Source organism: Hemicordylus capensis, chromosome 7, assembly GCF_027244095.1.
Source record: "Hemicordylus capensis ecotype Gifberg chromosome 7, rHemCap1.1.pri, whole genome shotgun sequence".
NCBI classification, from domain to species: domain Eukaryota; kingdom Metazoa; phylum Chordata; class Lepidosauria; order Squamata; family Cordylidae; genus Hemicordylus; species Hemicordylus capensis.
Window position 1 is genome coordinate 25,133,399 of NC_069663.1, and position 22,435 is coordinate 25,155,833.

The 22,435-nt window shown below is 48.8% G+C and overlaps 1 protein-coding gene across 9 annotated transcripts; it reads right to left on the minus strand.

The window, feature by feature from the left end:
• Window positions 1-1,585: 1,585 nt before the first annotated feature.
• On the minus strand, window positions 1,586-22,404 carry RELB (RELB proto-oncogene, NF-kB subunit). 9 transcript variants are annotated; one of them, XM_053267919.1, is made up of 12 exons: window positions 22,221-22,404; window positions 16,210-16,266; window positions 14,791-14,836; window positions 12,368-12,912; window positions 10,926-11,083; window positions 9,875-9,966; window positions 8,141-8,272; window positions 6,773-6,877; window positions 5,937-6,152; window positions 4,925-4,993; window positions 4,705-4,782; window positions 1,586-4,009 (listed from the first exon to the last, which is right to left on the minus strand). In XM_053267919.1, the coding sequence occupies exons 4-12, from the start codon at window positions 12,863-12,865 to the stop codon at window positions 3,642-3,644; spliced, it is 1,716 nt and encodes a 571-aa protein (XP_053123894.1). In that variant the 5' UTR covers window positions 12,866-12,912; window positions 14,791-14,836; window positions 16,210-16,266; window positions 22,221-22,404; the 3' UTR covers window positions 1,586-3,641. The 9 variants fall into 9 exon arrangements, with proteins under 9 accessions (XP_053123894.1, XP_053123892.1, XP_053123898.1 ...); XM_053267917.1 differs by having other exon boundaries at window positions 22,164-22,404; XM_053267923.1 differs by lacking the exon at window positions 22,221-22,404 and adding an exon at window positions 20,045-20,295 and having other exon boundaries at window positions 14,828-14,836.
• Between the last annotated feature and the right edge of the window lie 31 nt (window positions 22,405-22,435).

The following is a 22,435-nucleotide window of genomic DNA, read 5'->3' on the forward strand; positions in this document are numbered from 1 at the left end:
GAAGCGTCCCGCGTGACAGCAGGCGCGCCGGCCAATCACGGCGCGCCTCTTGCGGCTTCCCGGCCTTCACCCCACTACAGAATCGGAGGTGGCTGGCTGCGTTTCTTCTCACTGTCGTCGGTGGCCCCCTATGGGTCAGTGGGGGAAGCGCAAGCGCCGGGGAGTTCCACCGCCCGGGATATTTTTATTTATTTTTAATCCGGAGGAGCCGGTTTTATACAGGCCGCAGCTTGGATTCGAATCCCAGTGCTAACTTTGCATTGGGGAGGGACTCCCTTGGGAACAAAAAAAAGGCATATTGTAGACCTGGAAAGGGCTGAAGCGGGCTGGAGCAGCTTTCCTTTGAGGAAATGCCAACACATTTGGGGGTCTTTTTGCAGACCTTATTGTTAAAGAGAGAGGATTTGAGGAAACAACTGTCATTTCCAAGTCTCTGATTTCCATGTGCAGCCTCAATCAAGGGAAGCCCAAAAGGGAAGTCTGTTTCCTGTCAGGGTCTAACCGGAGGTCATGTATTCTTAAATCTATATATAAATCATATTTCCAGATTTGCAAGAGATACCTTTGTGCAGGATTACAATTCTCAGTCTCAAAGGCCATTGGGACTGGGATGATGGGAGTTGTAGTCCAACAACATTGGGAACCCCTGCCATCAGTGGTCCCACTAATTTTTTTTCATCTCTGTGCAGAATGAGTTTTGTTCTGGGTAGCAATATCAAGGCACTGTGTGTGTACGTGCATTCAGACTGGGGCCTTCCTAATTCAACCTAAGCAGGTCCTAAAATTAACTGAGCAGACACCAGAAAACTTGTGAGTGCGTGCACACCTTAGAGGGAACAGTGCCTGCCATGGTAAGAAGTCACTGAGGTTCAACCCAAGGTCTCATTTTAACAACTGCAGTATCGCCTGACATTTAGGGATGTGTACAGTACCCAACTCCCCTCTCCTTGTACACTCCCTACCTGTCCATGTCATGCTCAGGTTGTGAGGGAGCTCCATTAGTTTAATTTAAGAACTGGACACTAATCTCCCCAATGGTTTTTCCCATGACACTCTATGGATGCGAAAGCTGGACTCGGAAGAAGCAAGATAGAAAGAGTATTGACACCTTTGAACTTTGGTGCTGGAGAAGACTTTTGAGGATACCATGGACAGCCAGGAAAACAAACAAATCAATCCAGAATTTTCACTCGAGGCACAAATGACCAGGCTCAAACTATCATACTTTGGACACATTATGCGAAGATCCTGCTCCCTTGAGAAGTCCATAATGCTGCGGAAAGTTGAAGGAAAGAGAAGACGACGACCAGAAGCAAGGTGGATGGACTCGATCACAACAGCAATGAATGTACCACTGAGAGACCTCAAAGGCCAAGTTGATGACAGATCATCCTGGAGAGAGAATCTGTCTATATGGTTGCCAAGAGTCGGCACCAACTTGACAGCACTTAATCAGTCAATCAACACCAACTTGGGGGTTACGCCATAACGTTGATTGGCTAGGTGCATCAGGACAGATAACAGGGAGTACTTTCACACAACTCCTGGTGTCCCCCAGTGGAGTACAACTTCACAACAGCATGGCCAGGGTTACAAAATATTTTAAGGACAAAGTAGTCCACATGTTCTGCATTATACATTTACAACATTGGTAACATAAGCAAATGTCATTCTTTTCATATTTGGGGGTGGACAGCTAAAGCTCAGTGGAGTGAACTATCTTGTCCAGAGATACTCAGGCAACTGGCAGGTTCCCAGCAACCATCTCTCAGTAGCAGAGCACAATCTTTGCACCCAGAAGGTCCCCGGTTCAATCTCCAGCTGAAGGTTCAGGTGGCAAGTGACAGGATGGTTGAATGGAGGGTGGAACCTGGGTCTCCCCACTCCTAGCCTGATGCTCTAACCACTATGCCACTCTGGAAATGAACCCTCTACAAACTCAAGATGCACCACTTTCTTTATTAACATTTCATACTTTTCCAGGACCAAGTCCCACCACTGAACAGATTATGGGGCTAAAAGTAAGCCAGTCGCAGTGGACAGACGTGAATGGCAAAAGCCCAGAGAAGGCATGATGGGGGTGTCTTTTGTTACAGGGGCAAACAAGGTCCATCCTGTGTTGGCCTCACTCCAAGACAAATTGTTTGCTGGAGCTTTCCCAGACAGCAGGCCTTCCTGTGGCTTTACTGCAAGTTCAAAGTTTGCCCCACAAAACCGATACCAAAAAATGGTTTATTTTACCCCAGACAGAAGTTGAGCTACACTCTAATGTGCCATTAAAAATCTGAATGGTGTGTGAGAGCTCCCTGATAGGTTGCAGGGACTTTGGGGTAAATTTGGCATCTATATAAATACACACCTCCATTCTGGAGGAGATGCGAACTAAAAGCCATGTGTGGGGTTTTTTTGATTTTATAAACAAAAGACTAAGCAAAGTTTCTGTGTGAAAAACTTCCAGGTGCATAAGGTGATCTGGCCATGAGCTTTTGAAATTTCTTTTTTTTTTTCCCCCTCTTTCACTCCAAGCCCTGAAATTTCTTCTTAGGGAAGAATTGAAGTGCTTTTTGTGAGATAGTGCAAAAGACTTCTCCAAGTGCCACAACCTTTGAACCTTCAAGCAGCAGTTTCCTTTGGGAATTGACCTCTGCTTCTGCCCCAGACAGGTACAGCAACAGAGGGATATGTTCAGAAAGGAGACTCTCACAAAGTACTTGCAGGAGCAGAGGCAGGGAGTGATATACCCCAAATTTGCAAAAGCTCACCCACAGGGAGGGTATGCATAACCCACCACCCCAGGCCCTCTGGGTTATGTTGCCCCCAGGTAATACAAAGTATTTAAACGGGCCTAAACTTTCAGAGCTGAGAGGACCCTTCTTCACACACAGGTCTGATGACAAGATCGCCACTTGGTGCTAGAAGACAAGAGCGTTCTTTGCGTGCTGCAGTTCAGACCTTGGCTCTCCGGATCAAAAGGTACCAGCCAGCAGGTTCAGAAGAACAAGATCACGAGTGTAAACTGCTGGACAAAGCAGCCAGTACTCTGCTTGACCCATGGTCTGAGTCTGTGTAGGGCAGCTTCATATGACTTCATATATTCATTGGAAATGAAATAGGATGGAATATACTGTTGCATGCCTCAGTTAGGATGCAGGGTGCCTGCTGTGCGAGTGAAATACAAAGCATCCAGCATCAGCAGTGCCGAGATCTTCACGTGTGGAAAGGGAAAGAACCCTTCCTTTCTCCCAAGGAGTACATTCATATGTCCTACATTTTTGCCCACACACCCCAAAGCAAGCCTTTATAAAAAAAAACAAGCCGGGTTGCCCGCTGACCTGATTTCACAGATGGGGGGAAACCAAGGAAAGAGGAACTAGGAACTGAGTGCCCCTCACCCATCCTGAGGCAGTGCATCACCCGCCCTTCAGCGGAGTGTGCAGCCTTTCCGTCCGTTCATGTCTTGTCTGTTTCCCAGAGGGCAGTCGCCCAAGGATCCAGATCAAAGTCCGCTTTCCCTTCAGGAGGGCAGCAGCGAGCACCTCCCTGATCACTCTTGCCCAGGTGTGTGTGCTGCCACAGACAAGCTTCTGTCAAAATGGAGAGCAACGCCTCGCACCATGAGGCCGCGGTGGAGGCACCATGCTTCACAAGGTTTTGGAGGCCTCCGCAGCCTGCAGCTTGGCTTCCATTTCCACCCGGACTTCCACCTCCTTGAACTGGCTAGGGAACATGCTGCTTCCCACCAGGCTGGCTGTGCCCTCCGGGTCACAATCTGCAGAGAGCGAGAAGGAAGCCGACGCACCAGAGCGGAGGGAGTAATTGTCCAGCAGGAACCCATGCTCGGCCGCATCTGGAAAGTCCATGCAGGACGGCAGCAGGACATCGCTCAAGCTGGGGCCGCTGTAGGAAGACAAGTCCTGAAGAAGGCTGTAGTCCTCAAAGGGTTCTGGCACCGTGATGCGCTCCAGGTGAGCCAGGAAAGTCATCTCTTCGGGATGAGTCAAGGAGCCAGCTGCAACCAGAGCAAAGGAATCACGACTCACTCCCCGTATGGACGAGCGAGAGGAGCGCTGGTCTTGAGGGAGCAAGCATGAATTGTCCCCTTTGCTAAGCAGGTCCACCCTGATTTGCATTTGAATGGGGGAGTACATGTGTGAGCACTGTAGGTATTCCCCTGAGTGGATGGGGCTGCTCTGGGAAGAGCATTTGCATGCTTGCGTTCAGGAGGTTCCAAATTCCCTCCCGCCTCCCTGTAACCTTGGGGGATGGCCATGAGCAGTGTTGCCTCTAAGGCGTGCACATGTTTTTTTGGATGTCCATTCAGTTAATTTTAGAGCCCACTCAGATTGAATCAGAAAGGCCCTGTTCTGAATGTATGTGCACATAGACTGCTCCAATACTGCCGTCCAGAACAAAATGCATTCTGAGCACAGTTTAAAAGAATTAGAGGGAATACTGGACATGAGCGATAGTTGGGGCCTACACTGCGGCTGTGCCAGCAAACTAGGCACCAAGGGCTTTGTGGTAGTTCTACTACTTTGTGGTAGCTCATGTGGAGGGTTATAGAGAATGTGCCTCTGCCCCCCCCCCCTTGTGGGGGCACTCTCTCCGTGGCAAAATCGGCTTATCTCACTGAGAGAATCTACATCACTGGACAAGATTTCGCATAAAATTCAGCAGGTTTTGGCCTAGTCCAGCCTGACTGACCTGCTGATGGCATCAAGTTGAATTGGTCCATGTAGCCTGGCTTCTTCCTCTTCCTCTTGGCTTCAATCCCATGAGGGTCTAAATGAAGCAGAGGCAAAAAAGAGAACATCAACTCTCGACTCACCTGGCCACAACGCAAAGGTCACAGAAACCAGTCCCCGATACCGGCTTCCACTGGTGCAAGCCACAATGCAGCACCTTCCTCCTTGAGTATACCAACCTGGGCCAGACAGCTCCTCCAGGACATCAGGCATGCCTTGCTTCCTCTTTTTGTTCACCCGGTATGTATCTGCAGGAAGATGGACCTGTGCTACTATTTTCGTTGTATTTACATATATTCCACCTTTCCTCCCAAAAGCAAGAGGTGGTTCCATGGAGTTGGTCTCTCATCTAGGCCCTGACTGGACGCAGGCCTGCTTAGTTTTAGCAAAGGCTACGTGGTACAAGCCACAAGATTTCCCCCAGCTCTGCACCCCAGAGAAAAATTCAAGCCTGAGTCCTTCCCAAAGGGGAGCAGCTAAAGGCCCCCTGATTTTAACACCAGCCCATCCTTGAACATCACGGCTCCCTTCAAACAAAGTTGTTTCCTACGGAGGCGAGGCAGACACAATTGCTTTTCATGTTCAAGGAGTTAATTTTTAAAAAAATCATTTTCAAGAACCTTTGAGGCTGGATCTATAAAGACGACCAAGTGGTCTCTGTCCCCTTTTAACTCACTCTCCAGTGCCACACTTGCTGTCTGTCTTTAGCGCTGTAAAAAGAATGCTGCCCCAGATTCCCTGCCACACACAGAAGATGGGGATAGATGGAGCAATTGTACTGAAGACGTTTTTTATTAGCAGCAGAGAGGAATCCTGTGCACAAGGGCCTCCATGTGGTTTATGAGCCATCAACACCTGGGGCCACCATGCCTTTTCATGTGGCCCTTGCATTAAGACAAGGGTTCTTGACTATGGGTCCCCAGATGCTGCTGGACTACAACTGCCATCATCCCCCACCACAATGGTCAAAGGCCCAACAAGCATGTCCAGCAATGTCTGGGGACCTAAGGCTGGCCAAGCCCTTTAAGACAGGGCCGCAACACCTTGGCACTTCAACTGTTTCTGGACTACAATTCCCATCATCTCTAGCCACAGTGGTCAATAGTCAGGGATGATGGAAGCTGTACTCCAACATCTGTAGGAGGGCTGAAGTTGGCCAGCCCTGCTTTAAGAGAGGGGAAAGGATCTTACCATTGTCCTTGGGCAAGTAGGTGAAGTTGAAAGGGTCGCTGGAGACACTGTCCGTCAAACGCCGCAGATACACCTCCACCTCCACCGGCTGTGGGATGTCGAGGTGCTGGTACGGCGGCGTCTTGAACACAATGGCAATCTGGCGGTGGACGTCCGCTTGGGAGAAGTCTGCCTTGCCTTCCCAGGTGTCCTTCCGAAAGATGATGGAGATATCTTCTACATGAACAACAAGGGAGCAGGAAGTGAAGACGGGGCGCGGAAGCGAAGCCGAGGCGGCTCCAAGTCCTTCCGCCTGCGCTGAGCCTGCAAGTAAAACTCCAGGGCTCAGGAAGTGCAATGGCAGCCAGCACAGCGTACTGGTTAGAGTGTTGGACTAGGATCGGGAAGACCCGAGTTCGAATCCCAATTTGCCCATTTCTGGGCCCTCCTCTGTTGCAGCCAACATTGCAGCAGAGGACTGCTGCAGGAGAAGGCAGGAAGGTCTTTTTCTTCTCTTCTTGCAGACAAACAAAAGGAAGGAAGGAAGGAAGGAAGAGTAAAGCTCCAAAGGAGCTCAATTACAAGTCTGCTCTTCAGAGCAAGGCAGGGCCGGAACTGGGGGCATGGATAAGCTCCTCCCTCTACGCCAGGGCATTGAAAGCTGATTGGCCCTATTTGGGGAGCAAGGAGGAGCAGCAGGCCTTTCATGGACACACTCTGTCTGTGCCACTGCAGAGAATGAACTTATCAGGCAAGTCCCAACGTTTCAATTTTGGGACCTGGCTAGGGGAAGAGAAATGATTAAGCACAATCTAGGATCAGGCCCCTATAAAGATCCTGGAGTCCTCGCCACTTACCTTTCTGGACTTTGTCACACAGCAAGTAGAGCTCCTCTCCCCCTGCGCAGCTCCCATACTCCTTATTCATCCGGTAGATTTTCAGCTCCGACGTGTTTGTGGACTCTGTGTGCAACAAGGCCCACCAGCGTGAGGATCTGGCCCTCTTGTTTAACCACACCTGTCTCCATCTTCGCACAAGGGACCTTCTCCAGGGGAAACCTCAACTGTGCTTATGGTACATCTACACTACAGACTGAAACTCACATGGCTTCCTCCACCTCCTGCGGTGGCCTGAGAACCCTAGCTCAGTGGGGGCACACAGGGGAATTCCAAGCATCCTCCATTACTTCCCATGTGAGCCTGCCTGGTTATTAAGGTCTTCTATGGAGGGTCTCCTCAGCATCCCACCAGTAGCTGAAACTTGGGTGGCTGGGATACAAGAGAGAGCCTTCTTTGGGGCTGCACCCCAGCTGTGCAACTTCCTTCCTAGAGAGACCCGCTTTGCCACTTCACCGCTTGCCTTCCCTTCCAGCGTGGAAAATGTTTCTTTCTAAATAGGCATTTGGCTTGTAGGCTGTTTCTTCCGTTCTCCCAATGGGCTGGTTGACTCTGGGCTCTCTTTGTAAACATGTATTTTGTCTGATGCCCTGTTTCAAGATCTTAAAAACTTTTGTACTATATTTTGTATTTTCTATTGTAATTTGTTTGTTTTGTCTTACGTGTTGCAATTGGATGTTTCTGTTGTTGGGTTGTGAACTGCCCCGAGAACAATTTGTTATGAGGCAGTGAACAAATAAAGTTGATTTATTTATTATTACCTCATCCAGTTTAGTTTGTGTATGATTTTGTTATATTGCTAGCCATCCTGGTTTTTTTTTTTTGTTTTTTGTTTTTTAAGGCAAGGTGCAAATGACATTCACACTCACACACCACAATGCCCCAGCATTTGAATGGTGCTCAGGCTGCCCAGGGCTTACCCTGGAAACCTGTTGTTCTATCGGGGTATATTTTTGGGGAAAGCAAACTAACTGCAAAGTGGAAAAAGGTCTTTGAGTATGTGCAGTTTGTCTCCCACTCACCAATGAGCAACCATAGCCAAGTACTCCTAACCTGCCTACGCCACATTCTGGCCTTATTTCCCTTTTCTAAAAAAATATTTATTTAAATAAATATGTTTGAAAACAGCCAACGCAGAAAAGAACACTGGCCTTATTTTCTGGGGTAGATGGGTCCTCACCCTCAAGGAACACAGCTTTTATCCCAGTTCCCAGCACCCCTGCCTTGAGCCTTCCCAGGGCTTTCCCCTTTCCCCTCCTTGATCTCCTAGATGGCTTTCCTTAGAGGCCGCTGTCAGAAACAGCCCCTCGCCTGACCCCCGTCACCTACTCTTGTCATAGATGGGCTCCGAGAGGATGGGGCTGAGATGCTGCGTCTCCCCTGTGCGGTTCTGGTAGGAGGCCTGAAAGCAGATCCTGACCACGTTCATGTCCACCTCCTGGTGGTTTTTTAATGAGCCAGCTGCACAAGCAAGAGAGAAAGGGGGAATTTACAAACCAACCAATGTATCAGATACATACTCCCTGTGCCTGGGGTTCTTGAACTTGGGTCCCCCAGATGTTGCTGGACTACAACTTCCATCATCCCCGGCCACCATGGCTAAAGGTTATAGTGGCTGAGAGTGATGGGAGTCATAGTCGAAGAATATCTGGGGACCTGTGGGAAACCAGGTGCTTAGTGTCCCCTCTAAGAGGGATTCCCAGATGTTGTCAACTACAACTCCCAGGATCCCCAAGCAAAATCCATTGCAGCTGGGGATTCTGGGAGCTGTAGTCAACAACATCTGGGAACCCCTGTTGGAAGGAACACTGGACCCCAGTTCAAGGATCCTGCCTTATGCCACCATAGGAAACTTAGGCCTGCAGAATACAACTGAGAATGTAAGAACATCCCTGCTAGACCAGGCCCAAGGCCTATCTACTCCAGCACCTGGTTTCCCACAGGGGCCCACCAGATGCCTCCAGGAAGCCCACGAACAGAAAATGAAGGCGTACCCCCTCTCCTGCCATTGCTCCCCTGCAACAGGTATTTGGAAGCATCCTGCCTCTGAGGCTGGAGGCAGCCTATGGCCATCCAGACTAGCACCCTAGACCTCCGGGGATTTGTCTAAGCCCCTTTTAAAGCCATCCAAGCTGGTGGCCATCACTGCATCCTGTGGCAGAGAATTCCATAGATTAATTATGTGCTGTGTGAAAAAGTACTTCCTTTGGTTGGTCCTAAGTTTCCTGGCCTTCAGTTTCATGGGATGATCCCTGGTTCTAGTGTTGTGAGAGAGGAAGAAAGGTTTCTCTCTCTCTGCTCTTTCCATACTTCTATAGATCTCTAATACTCACCACCAAGTCCAATAACTTAAAATCTCTTATCTCTTAAATATCATGACAGAGACCACAATCCTAAGCAGGGAAAAGCCATGTATACGTTTCATAGCCCAAAGACGGGCAAAAGGTAGGCAGGCAGGCAGATCAGAATCTAGTGGTAGATCTCTAGGATCTCTCTCTGCCCAGTGGTCCCTAATTTTTTTCATCGTTGTGCAGAATGAGTTTTGTTCTGGGCAGCAGTATCAAGGCACTGTGTGCGCACATTCATTCAAAGCAGGGCCTTCCTGATTCAACCTGAGCAGGATCTAAAATTAACTGAGCTGACATCAGAAAACTTGTGAGCGTGCACACGTGTGCATGCCTTACAGGAAACAGTGTCTCTGCCCCTAGGGCACAGCTCTTGTCCTGTAGCCAGTGTGGTGTAATGGTGAGAGCATCGGACTTAAGACTGGGGAAACCCAAGTTCAAATCTCCGTTCAGCCATGAAACTCACTGGATGACTCTTGGCCGGTCATTTATCTCTTAGCCTAGCTCACCTCACAAGGGTTGTTGTGAGGATAAACATAACCATGTATACTGCTCTGGGCTCCTTGGAGGAAGAGCAGGATAGAAGTGTCAAAACAAAAACTGGAGAACTCCACACACACACACACACACACACACACACACACACACACACACACACACACACACACACCAACTTGGCTTCTCAAGGCCACATGGGCTTCTTAAACGCCCTTCTCACCTTTAAAAGGATCAATTCCAAGCTGCAGTTTTTTCTCTATGGAGTCTTCTATGTCCTTTTTCTTCACACACTGGATCCCAAGGTTGTTAAAGCTATCAAAGAATCAGAAGCGGGTTGGGGGTTCAGGGACCCAAAGAGTGACTACAGGAATAAACATATTTGTTCTGGGCATCAGATGCTTTGCTAGTCCAAATGCCCTACCATGAGACAGCAGCGAAATCCGCCAATTCACAGTTCCTGAGTGGCCAGAAATGACTTCCAACGTCATTTTCGGCTGCCATTTTGCAATATGGAGCCATTCTGTGGCTCTTTTTTCCAAAAAAAATTTAAAAAACAAAAAAATCCCAAAATATTCACAAAAATTCGGAGGATTTGGGGAGCCTTGCTGGAGAGCAAAGTACTGTGCTTTATTCCTCTTATTTCTGCTTTTTTGGCCTTTTAAAAAAAACTTAAGGAACTTAACCCCTGGATTCCCATGGGGTAAGGTTTCTCTATTCATGGTTTCCATACTCACAGTTTCAAGCAAGAACGGAACCCACGTGAAGAGAGAGGGCCTCCTGTCCCATCTCCACAGGCAGAAAGCTAGAACATAGGAAGCTGCCATATACCGAGTCAGGACACTGGTATATCTAGCCTAGTTTTGTCTTCACAGACTGGCAGCGGCTTCTCCAAGGTTGCAGGCAGGAATCTCTCTCAGACCTATCTCGGAGATGCTGAGGGAACTTGGAACCTTCTGCTCTTCCCAGAGCAGCTCCATCCCCAGAGGGGAATCTCTCACAGTGCTCACACATCACGTCTCCCATTCATCTGCTATCAGGGTGGACCCTGCTTAGCTACCACCAGACCAGCTCTCCTCTTGAACGGTGCCATCTCTTCACCATCACCCCTCCCAAGGCCCACATCTGGGACAGAGAGCAGCAGCAGTTTCGCCGGCTGTCCCATCATTACAACTCCTTTGTACTTTGTGAACAATTACATCTGCAGCACAGAGACAAGCAAGGGGACACAGCCACCATCTCTCCGCAAGGCATCGAGCAATGCAAAGCAGTACCTGTGCTTGGGGTTCACCCGGGGCTTCAGTATCACCTCACAGAGCCCGTTGCTGCAGTCTTTGCCGACCAGGCTGTGGGGATGAATTCGGTGAGGCCAGTCCTTCCACACCAAGCAAGCCGTCACTTTCACTTCCGGGATCCCGCCACAGTTCTGCAGCTGGAGGAACAAAGGCGAACACAAGGCATGCCTCCAGTCGTCGTAGCACTCAAGGCAGGCATCCGGGGAGCTGCTACACTGGGCCTTCCTAAAGGCAGGGCCTCCGTATATCACGTGCAATTGTCTCACACAACCTTTTCTTGTTTTAAGGTCCAGGTTTCTGGACCTCATGGCTCCAGACACGCACTGGGACTGCTTGGTGAAGTTTCAGAAGTCAAGGTGGAGGCTGACTTCAGAAGAAGTCAGAAGTTTAGACTGGGAGCCCTTTGGGGACAGGGGACCATCTTCTTGATGTATTATTTATTTTTTATGTAAACTGCTTTGAGAATTTTGTTGAAGAGCAGTATATAAATATCTGCCATAGCAGTAATAGTCATAGTAGTCGTCGTAGAAGAAGAAAGCATGCCAATTGAGTGACTTTACATAAAATAAGAATGGGTCCATAAACTCTTAAAACAATTAATTTCAGCAGCTAATCCCAGCTGGCAAGACTTAACCATTACCGGCTAGAGACATGCATCCAAAGAGTAACAGACATGATCTTGCCAGTTACATAGGAACTTGGAAGTGTGAGCACTGCAAGATATTCCCCTTAGGGGATGGAGCCACTCTGGAAAGAGCAGAAAGTTCCAAGTTCCCTCCCTAGCGGCATCTCGAAGATAGGGCTGAGAGAGAGTCCTGCCTGCAACCTTGGAGGAGCCGCTGCCAGTCTGTGAAGACAATGCTGAGCTAGATGGACCAATGGTCTGACTCAGTATATGGCAGCTTCCCAATTTCCATTCCTCCAGAATCCAGTTGCTTATCCAGTCTCTATCTACCAAGAGCACAGAATCCCTCCTGTCTCTAGGGCCTGTTCTCACAATGCCACATCTGCCAGCCTCACCCTCTCATAACCCTGCTTCCTTCAACCCTCTCAGATTCCATGCATGTATGCAAAAGGAAGAGAGAGGATTTCCTACCCCTCAGCCTGCAAGCTCATTTTCTCAGTCACACTAATCCTTGACTTTCCTCACAAAGCCTGCATGACATGTCAACATCATTCTGTTGATCATTCTCACTGGGCATTTAGGACGTTCATGAACATTCAATGACATCACAGCAGCCCAGCCAATGGCTACAGAGAGCAACTAACAGGCAGGAAAGAGGGGCACATTAAGCCTATTATGGTGCAACTGTATTCTAGCTTTCTTTACCAATACTGATGCATAATTATTGCTTCCCCATTCTAAGCCCCTCCTTCCTGGCTGTGGGTGGAGCTCCTCTTTGACCCACCCTCCCACTCACCTCAATGGTTGGCAGAGTTTTGTTGGTGTCTGTGCTACCTTCGCCCAGGATACTTCCAGCCGACCTGCCTTCACACTGGTAACGGAAACGCATCCCTCTCTGCTTGGGCTGCTCCGTGATCACTAGCTTGGGTGGCTCCCGACTGATGTCATTCAGTTGCTCGGGGGGCATAGTAGGATGCAGGGAAGAGGCAGAACGGGGCCAAGACGCTTCCGAGCATTTGGGTAGCAAAGGGAGAGACGTGCCTCTTGCAACCAGCTGGGGCTGTAGTGTCAAGTTATCCAGGTTATGAGAGAGCTGGGATGCAGACGACTCTTGCAGGGTGCAGGGGCCTGGGTGGCAGGAAAGCCTCAAGGGGTCCAGCTCTAACCCCAAAGTCATCAGGTTCATTCCTGCCGGCTCAGCGGGTCTCTGCATCCCGGGAGGCGATGCTACGCTGGAGCATCTGGAGATCAGTCTGAGTGGCCTGTTACACGAGACCCTGGACGGATGGGCCATAGGGTCCAGCTCAAAGCCGTCTTCCTTGATTAGCTCATCAATGATATCTGGAAGGCAGGATGAAAGACAGGCGGCGAGAGATCAGGAGCAGGTCAGCTTCTGGGGTCGGTTCCATTATCAGTTTGCTTCCAAGCACCGTTTGAGGTGTTCACTCTCAGTAGCCCAGACATCTCAAAGAACAGCCTTTTCCTCATGGGCGTGGGGACAATTGGGCAAGGGGGAACAACTGTCCCTCGGCTGCGAGGGTCTGGGGGCCCCGCAAAGGCACCCCCTTGCCCTCGGCCAGGGCACCACCTTGCCCCTTCCTGCAGCCAGCCGGCAAACAAAGCGCTCACCTACTGGGAGCGTGAAGCATGCCCCTCTTCTCCACAGCCAATGTTTCATGAAACGCGGGCTGGGGTGGAAATCAGCCAGCCAGCGTTTCTTCAAACCAGTTATTTTAGTTCTATGCAAGCTTATGCAGATTTAATCAATGAAAACTGTTAGCCAGTGATTCACCTAAGATTTCCCTAATTACCATATAAACACATCCTCTACTTTGGGGTTTACTCAGCCTTCATAAACAGGCTTTGTATTCATCTGTTCCCTCCTTTCCTTATGCCACCGATTCTCTCCCTTATGTCCTGGACCGCACAAACCCGCTTGCTTCCAAATCAGAAACTGGAACCCAGTTCAAACTGCAGTTTCCAGTTCTGGTTTCCTTTCCAGTTCCAGGCTAGGGGCGGGAACAGGGACTGGTGAAACTCAGCAGGAGTCCAGCAGGAGCAGGGCAGCAGGACCATGGACAGGTCACTATGAAAATGGGCAGGGGACATGCAAGAACAGCAAGCTAGGATGTTGCTCCAGCAGTGATCTGGCACCAAATGAAGGCTTAAATATCTGGTCATTGTTTCCAGCTCTACCCCTCTGAGAAAGCTGTGGGTGTTTAATGGAGCTGTGCCCTATTTCTCAGATGCTGAACTCCTGCAGAGCTGAGGAATCTCTTGCTACCCTGAACAGAAGAACATAAGGACAGCCCTGCTGGATCAGGCCCAAGGAGGCCCCTCTAGTCCAGCATCCTGTTTCGCACAGTGGCCCACCAGATGCCGCTGGAAGCCACAGGCTGGAGTTGAGGGCATGCCCTCTCTCCTGCTGTTACTCTCCTGCAACTGGTACTCAGAGGCATCCTGCCTTTAAGGCTGGAGGTGGCCTATAGCCCTCCAACTAGTAGCCAATAAGTACCTTGGAGGGGGTGTGCTGGCAGAGTAGTACCCTACCTGGGGATGGGGCTGTAGCGCAGTAGTAGAGCATCTGTGTTGCACCCAGAAGATTCCAGGCTCAATCCCTGACAGCATTTTCCCAGCAGGGTTGGGAAAGATCCCTGCCTGAAGCCTTGGAGAAAGCTGCTGCCAGTCAGTGTAAACAATACTGAGCTAGTTGGACCAAGGTTCTGACTCAGTATAAGGCAGTTACCTATGTTTCTATGTGACAGCATTGCCAAGGGTTCTGGGGAAGAGTCCTCAGAGCTGGAGGGGGGGACAGGACAGGGGAGTCATTGCTTTCCTAAGAGAGACACTGGCAGGTCAGGGCCTTCTTGGACTCTTTCTAGCTATAGAACCTGCAAAGGATGGTTTCCTTCCCCTCCACTGTGTCCTTAGACTCCTCTTCTTATGGCAGGAGACCCGATTCCTAGAGGACAACCCAACATTTAATTGATTTAGATGCAATGACAATCTACAGTCTGCAAAAACCAGGACATTGCGGGAGGAGGGAGGATCTGAATGCCCAAGGGAAGGAGAAGGGAGCACACAAGTCCAAAACAGAACCTGTCAGCTAAACTACAGTCCATACAGACTCACCTGTATGCACATGTACAACATACTCAAGATGGATTCCCACAAGGTGTATGTCAAGAATCCCCTCCCCTAATGTCAATTTCTCCTTACCTGGTTTGCTGTATCCTCAAACCCCAGAGTTCCTTACCTAGTTCATCTGCAAAGGCAAAAGAAAGCAAAACCAACATTTTAATTCGGGGACAAGCATATTCTACATGCCTGCACACAGAAAGGCCACAGCCGAGCTCCCTCTCCGCCTTGCAACACCCAATGCCTCCTGAAGGAATCCCACTGCCCAGTATTTATACAAAGCTGTTTCCTAAAAAGGAAGCAACAGTCCTGCTGGCACTGAAGAGATGCGCCTGGAGAGAGCCAGAGTCCCTGCTCTACCTTGTCACTTTCCTCTTCTCTTTTGCTGATGTGGAGGAACCGCCCCGCTGCGCTACCCCAGGGGAAAGATCCCATCACGTGTGGAGGAACAGCTCTCTATCCCTCCTAACTTTTCCACCGCTGCCACCAAGTTGACTTTTGGTATGGCTGGATCCCTACAACAGCCCTTCACCTTTATCAAAAATTGCAAAAACAAACAAACACCAAAAAAACCCTCAGTGTGGAAAGGCTTATAGGCATGGGGTAGAGACAGATCAACAAGCTTCTAATTTAAAAAAATATATATAACAAGGAAGTTTTCGTTTAGAAAAAAATAGTTCAATTTTAAAACATTACTTTTACAGCAAAAAAATACAAACTCAAAACAGTTATTTACAGAGGAGTTTGGGGGAAAATAAAAAGCTGGGGAAACACGATCACTACCTGACCCTATACTGGTCCCTACTCAGATTGTTTTGCTTTCTTTTCAGCTTCTGGCTTGCTAGGTAGTCTCTTGTTCTAATTACAGCACATGTCTGGGGCTCAATCCAGCCTGGCTCTTCCAGTAATTTCAGCGAGGCTTCTCTTCTTGCTGGCTGCTCACTCTTCCAGACTCTCTTCCTTCTTCTACAACCTTCAGCTCTCGCTCACTCTCCAGCAGACTTGACTTGACTGACTCTCTCCAGAACTCTCTCCATATATAAATATATATACATTTTTTGCCCCAACACTTTCTCAGCCCAGCCAATCAGAACAAACAAAAATTCCCTCCTTTAAAAAAAAATCTATTTTCCCTCCTAAAGTCAACTGTCAAACTACAGAAAAAACCAAGTGGGAACCTTTGACCCTGCACCTTCTCCATGCATAGGGATTTGCAAGCACAGAAATCCTATTTACAATAATGCAGAGGTTTTTAGAAATATAATACAATTCATTTATCAGAGCTTGTTTACAAGAAGAGGTCTGGGAATATTAATACACTATACAATACAGGGTTTTATTTACAGAAACCCAAAAGGTCTAGGTCTCATTCCTCCACAGTTGTTAACAGAAACAGAGTAAAGCTCTAGGCTTGTTCAAATGAAGTCACTGTTCATAAGAACATGCAGGGGAAAACGAGCTTGGAGGAGGATGTGTGAACTGGATGCCATTGGTGCTCACCAGAAGTCTCTGTGGCCGACTGCATCATGGTCAAGCAGGAAGACGAAAGAGCACTTCCTGTGAAGAGGCAAATACAAGATGTTAGCAAGCAGCCCTTTCTATCATCCAGACTCCAAAAGACATCCCAATTCAGCCTCCAAAACTAGATTTCCCAAACCCAACCAAGCTGAATTCTCCAGATCAGGCTGGCAGGGCCCAAGCAAGGTGGATGATGGGAATGGGTACATTTACATCTACGGCCCAGACCAGGCCCCAAGCCCATTCCCACAAGGAAAAACAAGTTGTTCTGGTAAGAACTAATTGGTCTACTTCCCTTCCACTATCATCTGAATTGATAATTACCATCCTCACAAGTTATCCCATTTCAGCCTTAAACGTGCACACATCCGCCATCTTGAATTGGGGTGGATGACATCAGCACAAACTACTACGCCACTGAGCCGTCCCTATACCTGGAGCAAATTGGGTTCAAATCAGTTGGGCAGTTCACAAGTTAGCCCACTTGTGCCTCAAATGTTTATGCAACTGCCATCTTGAATCGGAGTGGATGATATCATCACAAACTACGCCAATGAGGCACCCCTATGTGTCCCTACAACTGTACCCAATTTGGTTCATATTGGTCCAGGCATTGTGAAGGGGGGGGCAGGGGGAAGAGAGACACTGGTCTGACTCGGAATAAGGCAGCTTCCTATGTTCCTAAAGAACATCCCCTCGGTTCCCTTGAACAGAGGTTACCAACTTTGTTGTCAGACCCTGCTCTTCTGCCTTGAGCAACAACATGGTCTGCAAATTGTAATCTCTGGCAGCTGACAATGCTTATCTTCATGCAGCAAAAAAGCTTGACCAGTTCATCCCTGCAGCTCAGGCTGCTGTTAAAGGCACAACAGCAGGTCACTCTAGGGTTGTTGTTTTCTGGCCAGTTGACAGCTCAGCACTGAACCCCAATGCAGTGAGGCCAGAAAAATCACTCTCCCCTTACATCCCCGATGCAGGGGTTCTCAAACTTGGGTGTCCAGATGTTGTTTGACTATGATCAGAGGCGCTCTTACCCCTGAACTTCTGGGCCTAAGTCCAGGGCCTCCACAGTCCCTGGGGGCTCCCAAATCCTCTTTAGTCTGTCCCAGTGGTATGGTTGCCTGGCCGAGCACGATGATGCTTAATCTGCAGGGAGGGGGGCCTCCAAAGGCCTTTAGGTCCAAGCTCCAACGTTACCTAAGTGCACCTGACTATGATTCCCATCATCCCCTGCCACAATGGACAATGTAGTCCAACAGCATTTGGGGACCCAAGCTTGAGAATCCCCGCCCGAATGCATGCTTGTAGCACTCTGGCTGTCCAAACTGAGGTTTTTGGCTACTCAATTATAATTTCCTAGATGCAACTTACACATACTCCGAGCGATATATCCAACCATTAGGAGCTGTGCAAAGAAGTCCAGAAAACCTTATAGACCACCGTGAAATGTTCTAGACACTGCTTCTGCCTACGCAGGCCGCAGATAATCAAACAGAAAGAACCATTCCTGTCCGGTTTCCCCACTTGGGTCACCTGCACACAAGACTTGCTCGCCACAGCTGACCAGGTGAGCAATGGCTTGGAAGCCTGGATTACCCACGAAAATGTCCTGTTTTGTTTTTAAAACACACACAGAGAACGCCTGCTGTATCACTAAAACCTTCTCAAACCAAATGGCCATTCAGAGAGCCACAAACATACAGAGGGACATTTTTCGAAAGAGAATGGTTTCAATGTCGGGCTGCTTTTGCCCTGCTTCCTGCTCTCATCACGAATACACAGCAGATGAAGAGTGGAGAGCTCGCTCGCTCTCGCTCGCTGTTGCACACACACGCACAGGATTGCCAACTGACTCAGAAAAATAACCTGGCCTGTCCCTGTGCCTTGAGGAACAGCTTGATCTGCAAGCATCAATCAGCAGGTGACCTCAGCAGCTCCTCTCCATGCGTCCCAGCCCGATCTCAAAGCACCGGCGGCAGGTTCCCTGAACCCAATTCCAGCCCCGGGTCCGAAGCCTCACCTGTTGCGCCCTCTCAGTCAGCCCCCCACGGACCCACTCCAGGGCTGGGGCCCCCCCGGGCGAGGAGCACGATCTGCCCCAAGAAGGCCAGCTGTGCTGCCTCCCTCTTTCGACCCGCCTCCAGCTGCCTGCCCCATACATACCTCGCGCGGCGGGTGCCAGCATCTCTCTTCCCGCGGCTGTGCGCGCGCGCGCCCGCTCTCCGGTCCGAGGCTCCTCGCCGCAACCCGGCCCCGGCCCGCACCCCCCGCTCGGCCGGCCCAAACTTTGTCTAAGAAACTGTTTTCATCCTTTCTCGCTTTGGAAGAGGCCGAAGGTTCTCGGAATTCCCCTGCTCTGCCGGCTGCGGCGCCCTGATTGGCCGCTGCCCGTGATGAGCTCACGCTCTCTGGAACGGGAAAGCCCCCTGCCTGGCGGTAAAGGCGACGACGGGCCCGTGCAGGCGGCGCTCTGGCAACGCGAAAGCCCAAAGAGGAGGGGGGGGGGGAAGCAAGCAGGCAGGCAGGCACTCCTTCTCGCACCCAGGGAAGCAGTTGTGCGCGCGCGCCAGGCTCGGAGCGGGGTCCAACACAAACCTTTTCCATGTTAGGAAGGCAAGCCAGGATCCGCACCCGTTCGGCAAGACATCCCCTTTCGTCCGCTTTTCCTCTGCAGCTTGCCACGGGCATTCAGAGGTACACTGCCTCTGAACATGGGGGTTCCATTTAGCTCTCATAGCTGTCCTGTCCTGCCTCCTGCCAGGGTTCTCAACCTTGGGCCCCCAGATGTGGTTGGACTACAGCTTTCATCCTCCCCATCCACATTGTGGAAATCCTCCCCCTTCACAGTCCAAAGACATCTGGGGGCCCTGGTCTGGGAAACCCCTGGCTATGCTGACTGGCCAGAGCTCTCCAGGGTTTCAGACAGAGCCTTTCCAAACCCTGCTTGGAGACGCCAGGTTCAGTCACGGGACCTTCTGTGTGCAAAGCAGGTGCTCCGCCACTGAACTTCAGCTTCTCCCTTGGTCAAGGAACCTAACTTCCATTAAAGAGCCAGCTATGTCTGTGGCCACCATCGCAGCTTATGAAAGCAAATTCCACAAGTTAATTATGAGTGGTGTGAAGAAGTGCTTTCTCTTCTGCTTCCTGAAACTGCTGCTAATGAGCTCTAGTATGATCAGAGAAGAAACGACGACACAACCCACTCTTTCCAGTCCTTCTTGTGTAATTGTATAAACAGCCTCCTTAAGGCCATTAGCCTTAATCTTTATCATCTTTTAAAACTGTGCCTATTTTTGTTTTAAATAGATACAATTTGGAGGCAGGCTTGCCAGCTGCCCAGAAGATAAAGTAGCCTGGTCTGCTTCTACATCTCTAAGTGCTCCTGGAGCTACAGCAATCCACAACAAACTTTTCATTCCACTTTGATCCTAATTGTAAGCTGCCTAGGGCACTCTGAGCGGAAAGGCAGGATAAAACAATCCACTAATCAAACAAAAGCCATAACCTGGAAATAAGCACGATCATTTCTTAGCACCTGCAGATGAAAAGGCTGTTAAAGTCACTAGAGCAGGGTCTCGTTAAAACCTTGGCAACCCTAAATGGCAGGAACACTCAGTCACCAGCCGTTAGAGAGCACAGAATAGAATCTCCATAGTCCCCACACATGCACTGGGACACTAGGAAAGATCTGCCTTGTAAGCCTTTCCTGACTGAGCGTGCAAAAGGATAATTCAAAGCGTGTTAGGATTAGGAGGCTAACTGCATGAACTGATGTAGCACCACCAGCATGGATTTCAGGAGGACTCTTCGCCCTTACCCTGCTCTCCTTCTTGCTTTTTGCTGTCTCCCAGCTGCTCACATTCAAAACAGGAGTCATGTTGAAAGGCTGCACACACATCTCCTTTTCCTTCCTCCTCCCCATCAGCTGGTTCACTTTTCAGCTTTTGCATCTCCTGGCTCATTTCTTGGAAGGGGACAGCAGAGGATCAAGAAGAACAACTTCCATTTCAAAGGAAGTAAGGGGAAAGGGGCCTGGAGAGGGGAATCATGGTCCGGAACACACGGCCCTTTCCCCCACTAGGCACCGGAAGCTCCAGAAAAAAAGTTCTTGTCCAAGCGGAGAAGACACGTGGTTTCCATAAACACGAGCTCCGTGTGCCAAAAACGGTGAAAGCGCTGGTGGCTTTTTACAGCAAACACATTTGTTTAATGAACTTTTGTGAACTTTCACCTGCTGCATCAGATGAAGTGGACAGGCGTCCAGGAAAAGCTTCTGCTATTCTTTTAGTTAGCCTTTTAAGTTGCCACAAAACTTTGTGTTGTTTTTGCTGCTGCAGACTAACTAAAAGGAAATACTGTGGCATTATTATTAAGTATTATTAATGATTATTATTATTAGTAGTAGTAGCAGTAGTACTACTAGTAGACCACACCAAACTTCTGTCTCTGGGCAGAAGGTGCACAGAGGGCAGGGAAAATAGGAAGGAGAAATTCAAAATAAGCGGTCATTCCCCAAACTTGTCTAATAAGCAGGAAATGAAGAATTTGCTTGCTGAATCAAGTTCTTTCTACTTCAGCACCCTCTTCCTAACCCTGGCCAACGAGATATTTCCAGGTAGCCCACAAGTGGGATATGAATTTGTAATCTCCTTATTAATGTTCCTCTATTTATTAGATTGTGTATATACCACTTTTCCACTGTTCAGAGCGATTTACCAAACAATGAAGAATATAATCAAGTGGGGATTTTGTCCCCAACACCTGGTATTCAGAGGTAGACTGCCCCTGAACATGGAGGTCATGGCTAAGAGCCATAGTCACTTTGCTTTGGTTGTTGGATAATGACAGATATCCATAGAAAGAGGCATGGGATAGTTGAAGCCTGGCTTCAACTAGGACAGGTTCACAACCTTAGGTACCCCAGATGTCACTGGACTAGAAACACAGGAAGCGGCCTTTTACTGAGTCAGACTTTTGGTCTCTCTAGCTCAATATTGTCTGCACAGACTGGCAGCAGTTTCTCCAAGGTTGCAGGCTGGAGTCTCTCTCAGCCCGATCTTGGAGATGCTGCCAGGGAGTGAACCCTGCTTAGCAAAAGGGACAATTATTGTTTCCTACCACAAGACTACAACTCACATCTTCCCCAGCCACAGTGGTTTTTTGTGGATGGGGATGACAGGCATTGTAGTTCAACAACATCTGTGAACCTAAAGTAGGGGACCTTTGCACTAGACTAAAATATATATAATGCGAATGATAATACCATAATACAATTATTTCATTTCATACTTGTATGCCACTTTCACAAACCAGATTGTGCTCAGAACAGCAGCATACAAATAAAAGTTAAATCAATTCAGCAGTCAAATAACCTAATGGTTATTAAATATTAATTTTTACATAGTTATAAAACATAATCAGAATATGGTTCAAATAATGTTTGCGATGCAATTAGGATACCAAACTTATTGAAGAATGACTTAAAATATATTCCTGTCTTCAGAGTATTATTATTTATTTAAAATATTTAAACCCAGCCACTACAGTGGCAATAGATACAAGATACAATAAAAGTAATAAAATTAATTAATTGTTGTTTTTTAAAAAGTTGTCAGATTAAAAACCACAGTCATTATTAGGTTCAAATTAAAAGTTATTTTAAAAGCTAAAAACTGAAAATTATAAGATGCTAAAGAACCTACAAGATATAACACACAAAAAATGGAGCCTCCTTAAAAGTAACTATGGAGGAGCAACAAACCATGATATTGCAAGGGGGCTGTACTCTGACTTTTCAGGATTTTGCAGAGGCCCTCTGCTTTGATGGCTTTAAAAAGGGATTAGGCATATTCATGGAGGAGGAGGAGAGGCCCAACAAAGGGCTGCCATTCCTGATGTTTCTGTGGGACCTGCACGCACCTTCAGGGGTAGCCTACCTCTGAGTATTCCTGCACGTTCAGGGGTAGCCTATAAGCCTCCCCCTGAATATCTACCTCGGAAGAGGAGGGGAGGCCACAGTCAAGGAGATTATGCCTTCATGCCACGACTGGGGGCTTCCCAGGGGCAGCTGGCCTGGCCAAGGCGGATGCCCACCCAGCAGCAGGACTCTTCTGAGGTACTTATCAGAAAGCAGAGAGAGAGAGGGGCAAGGCGACGATACCCCACCTAGTGCGGAGGCACTCGCTGTATTACGGTAATCGCGAGCCGG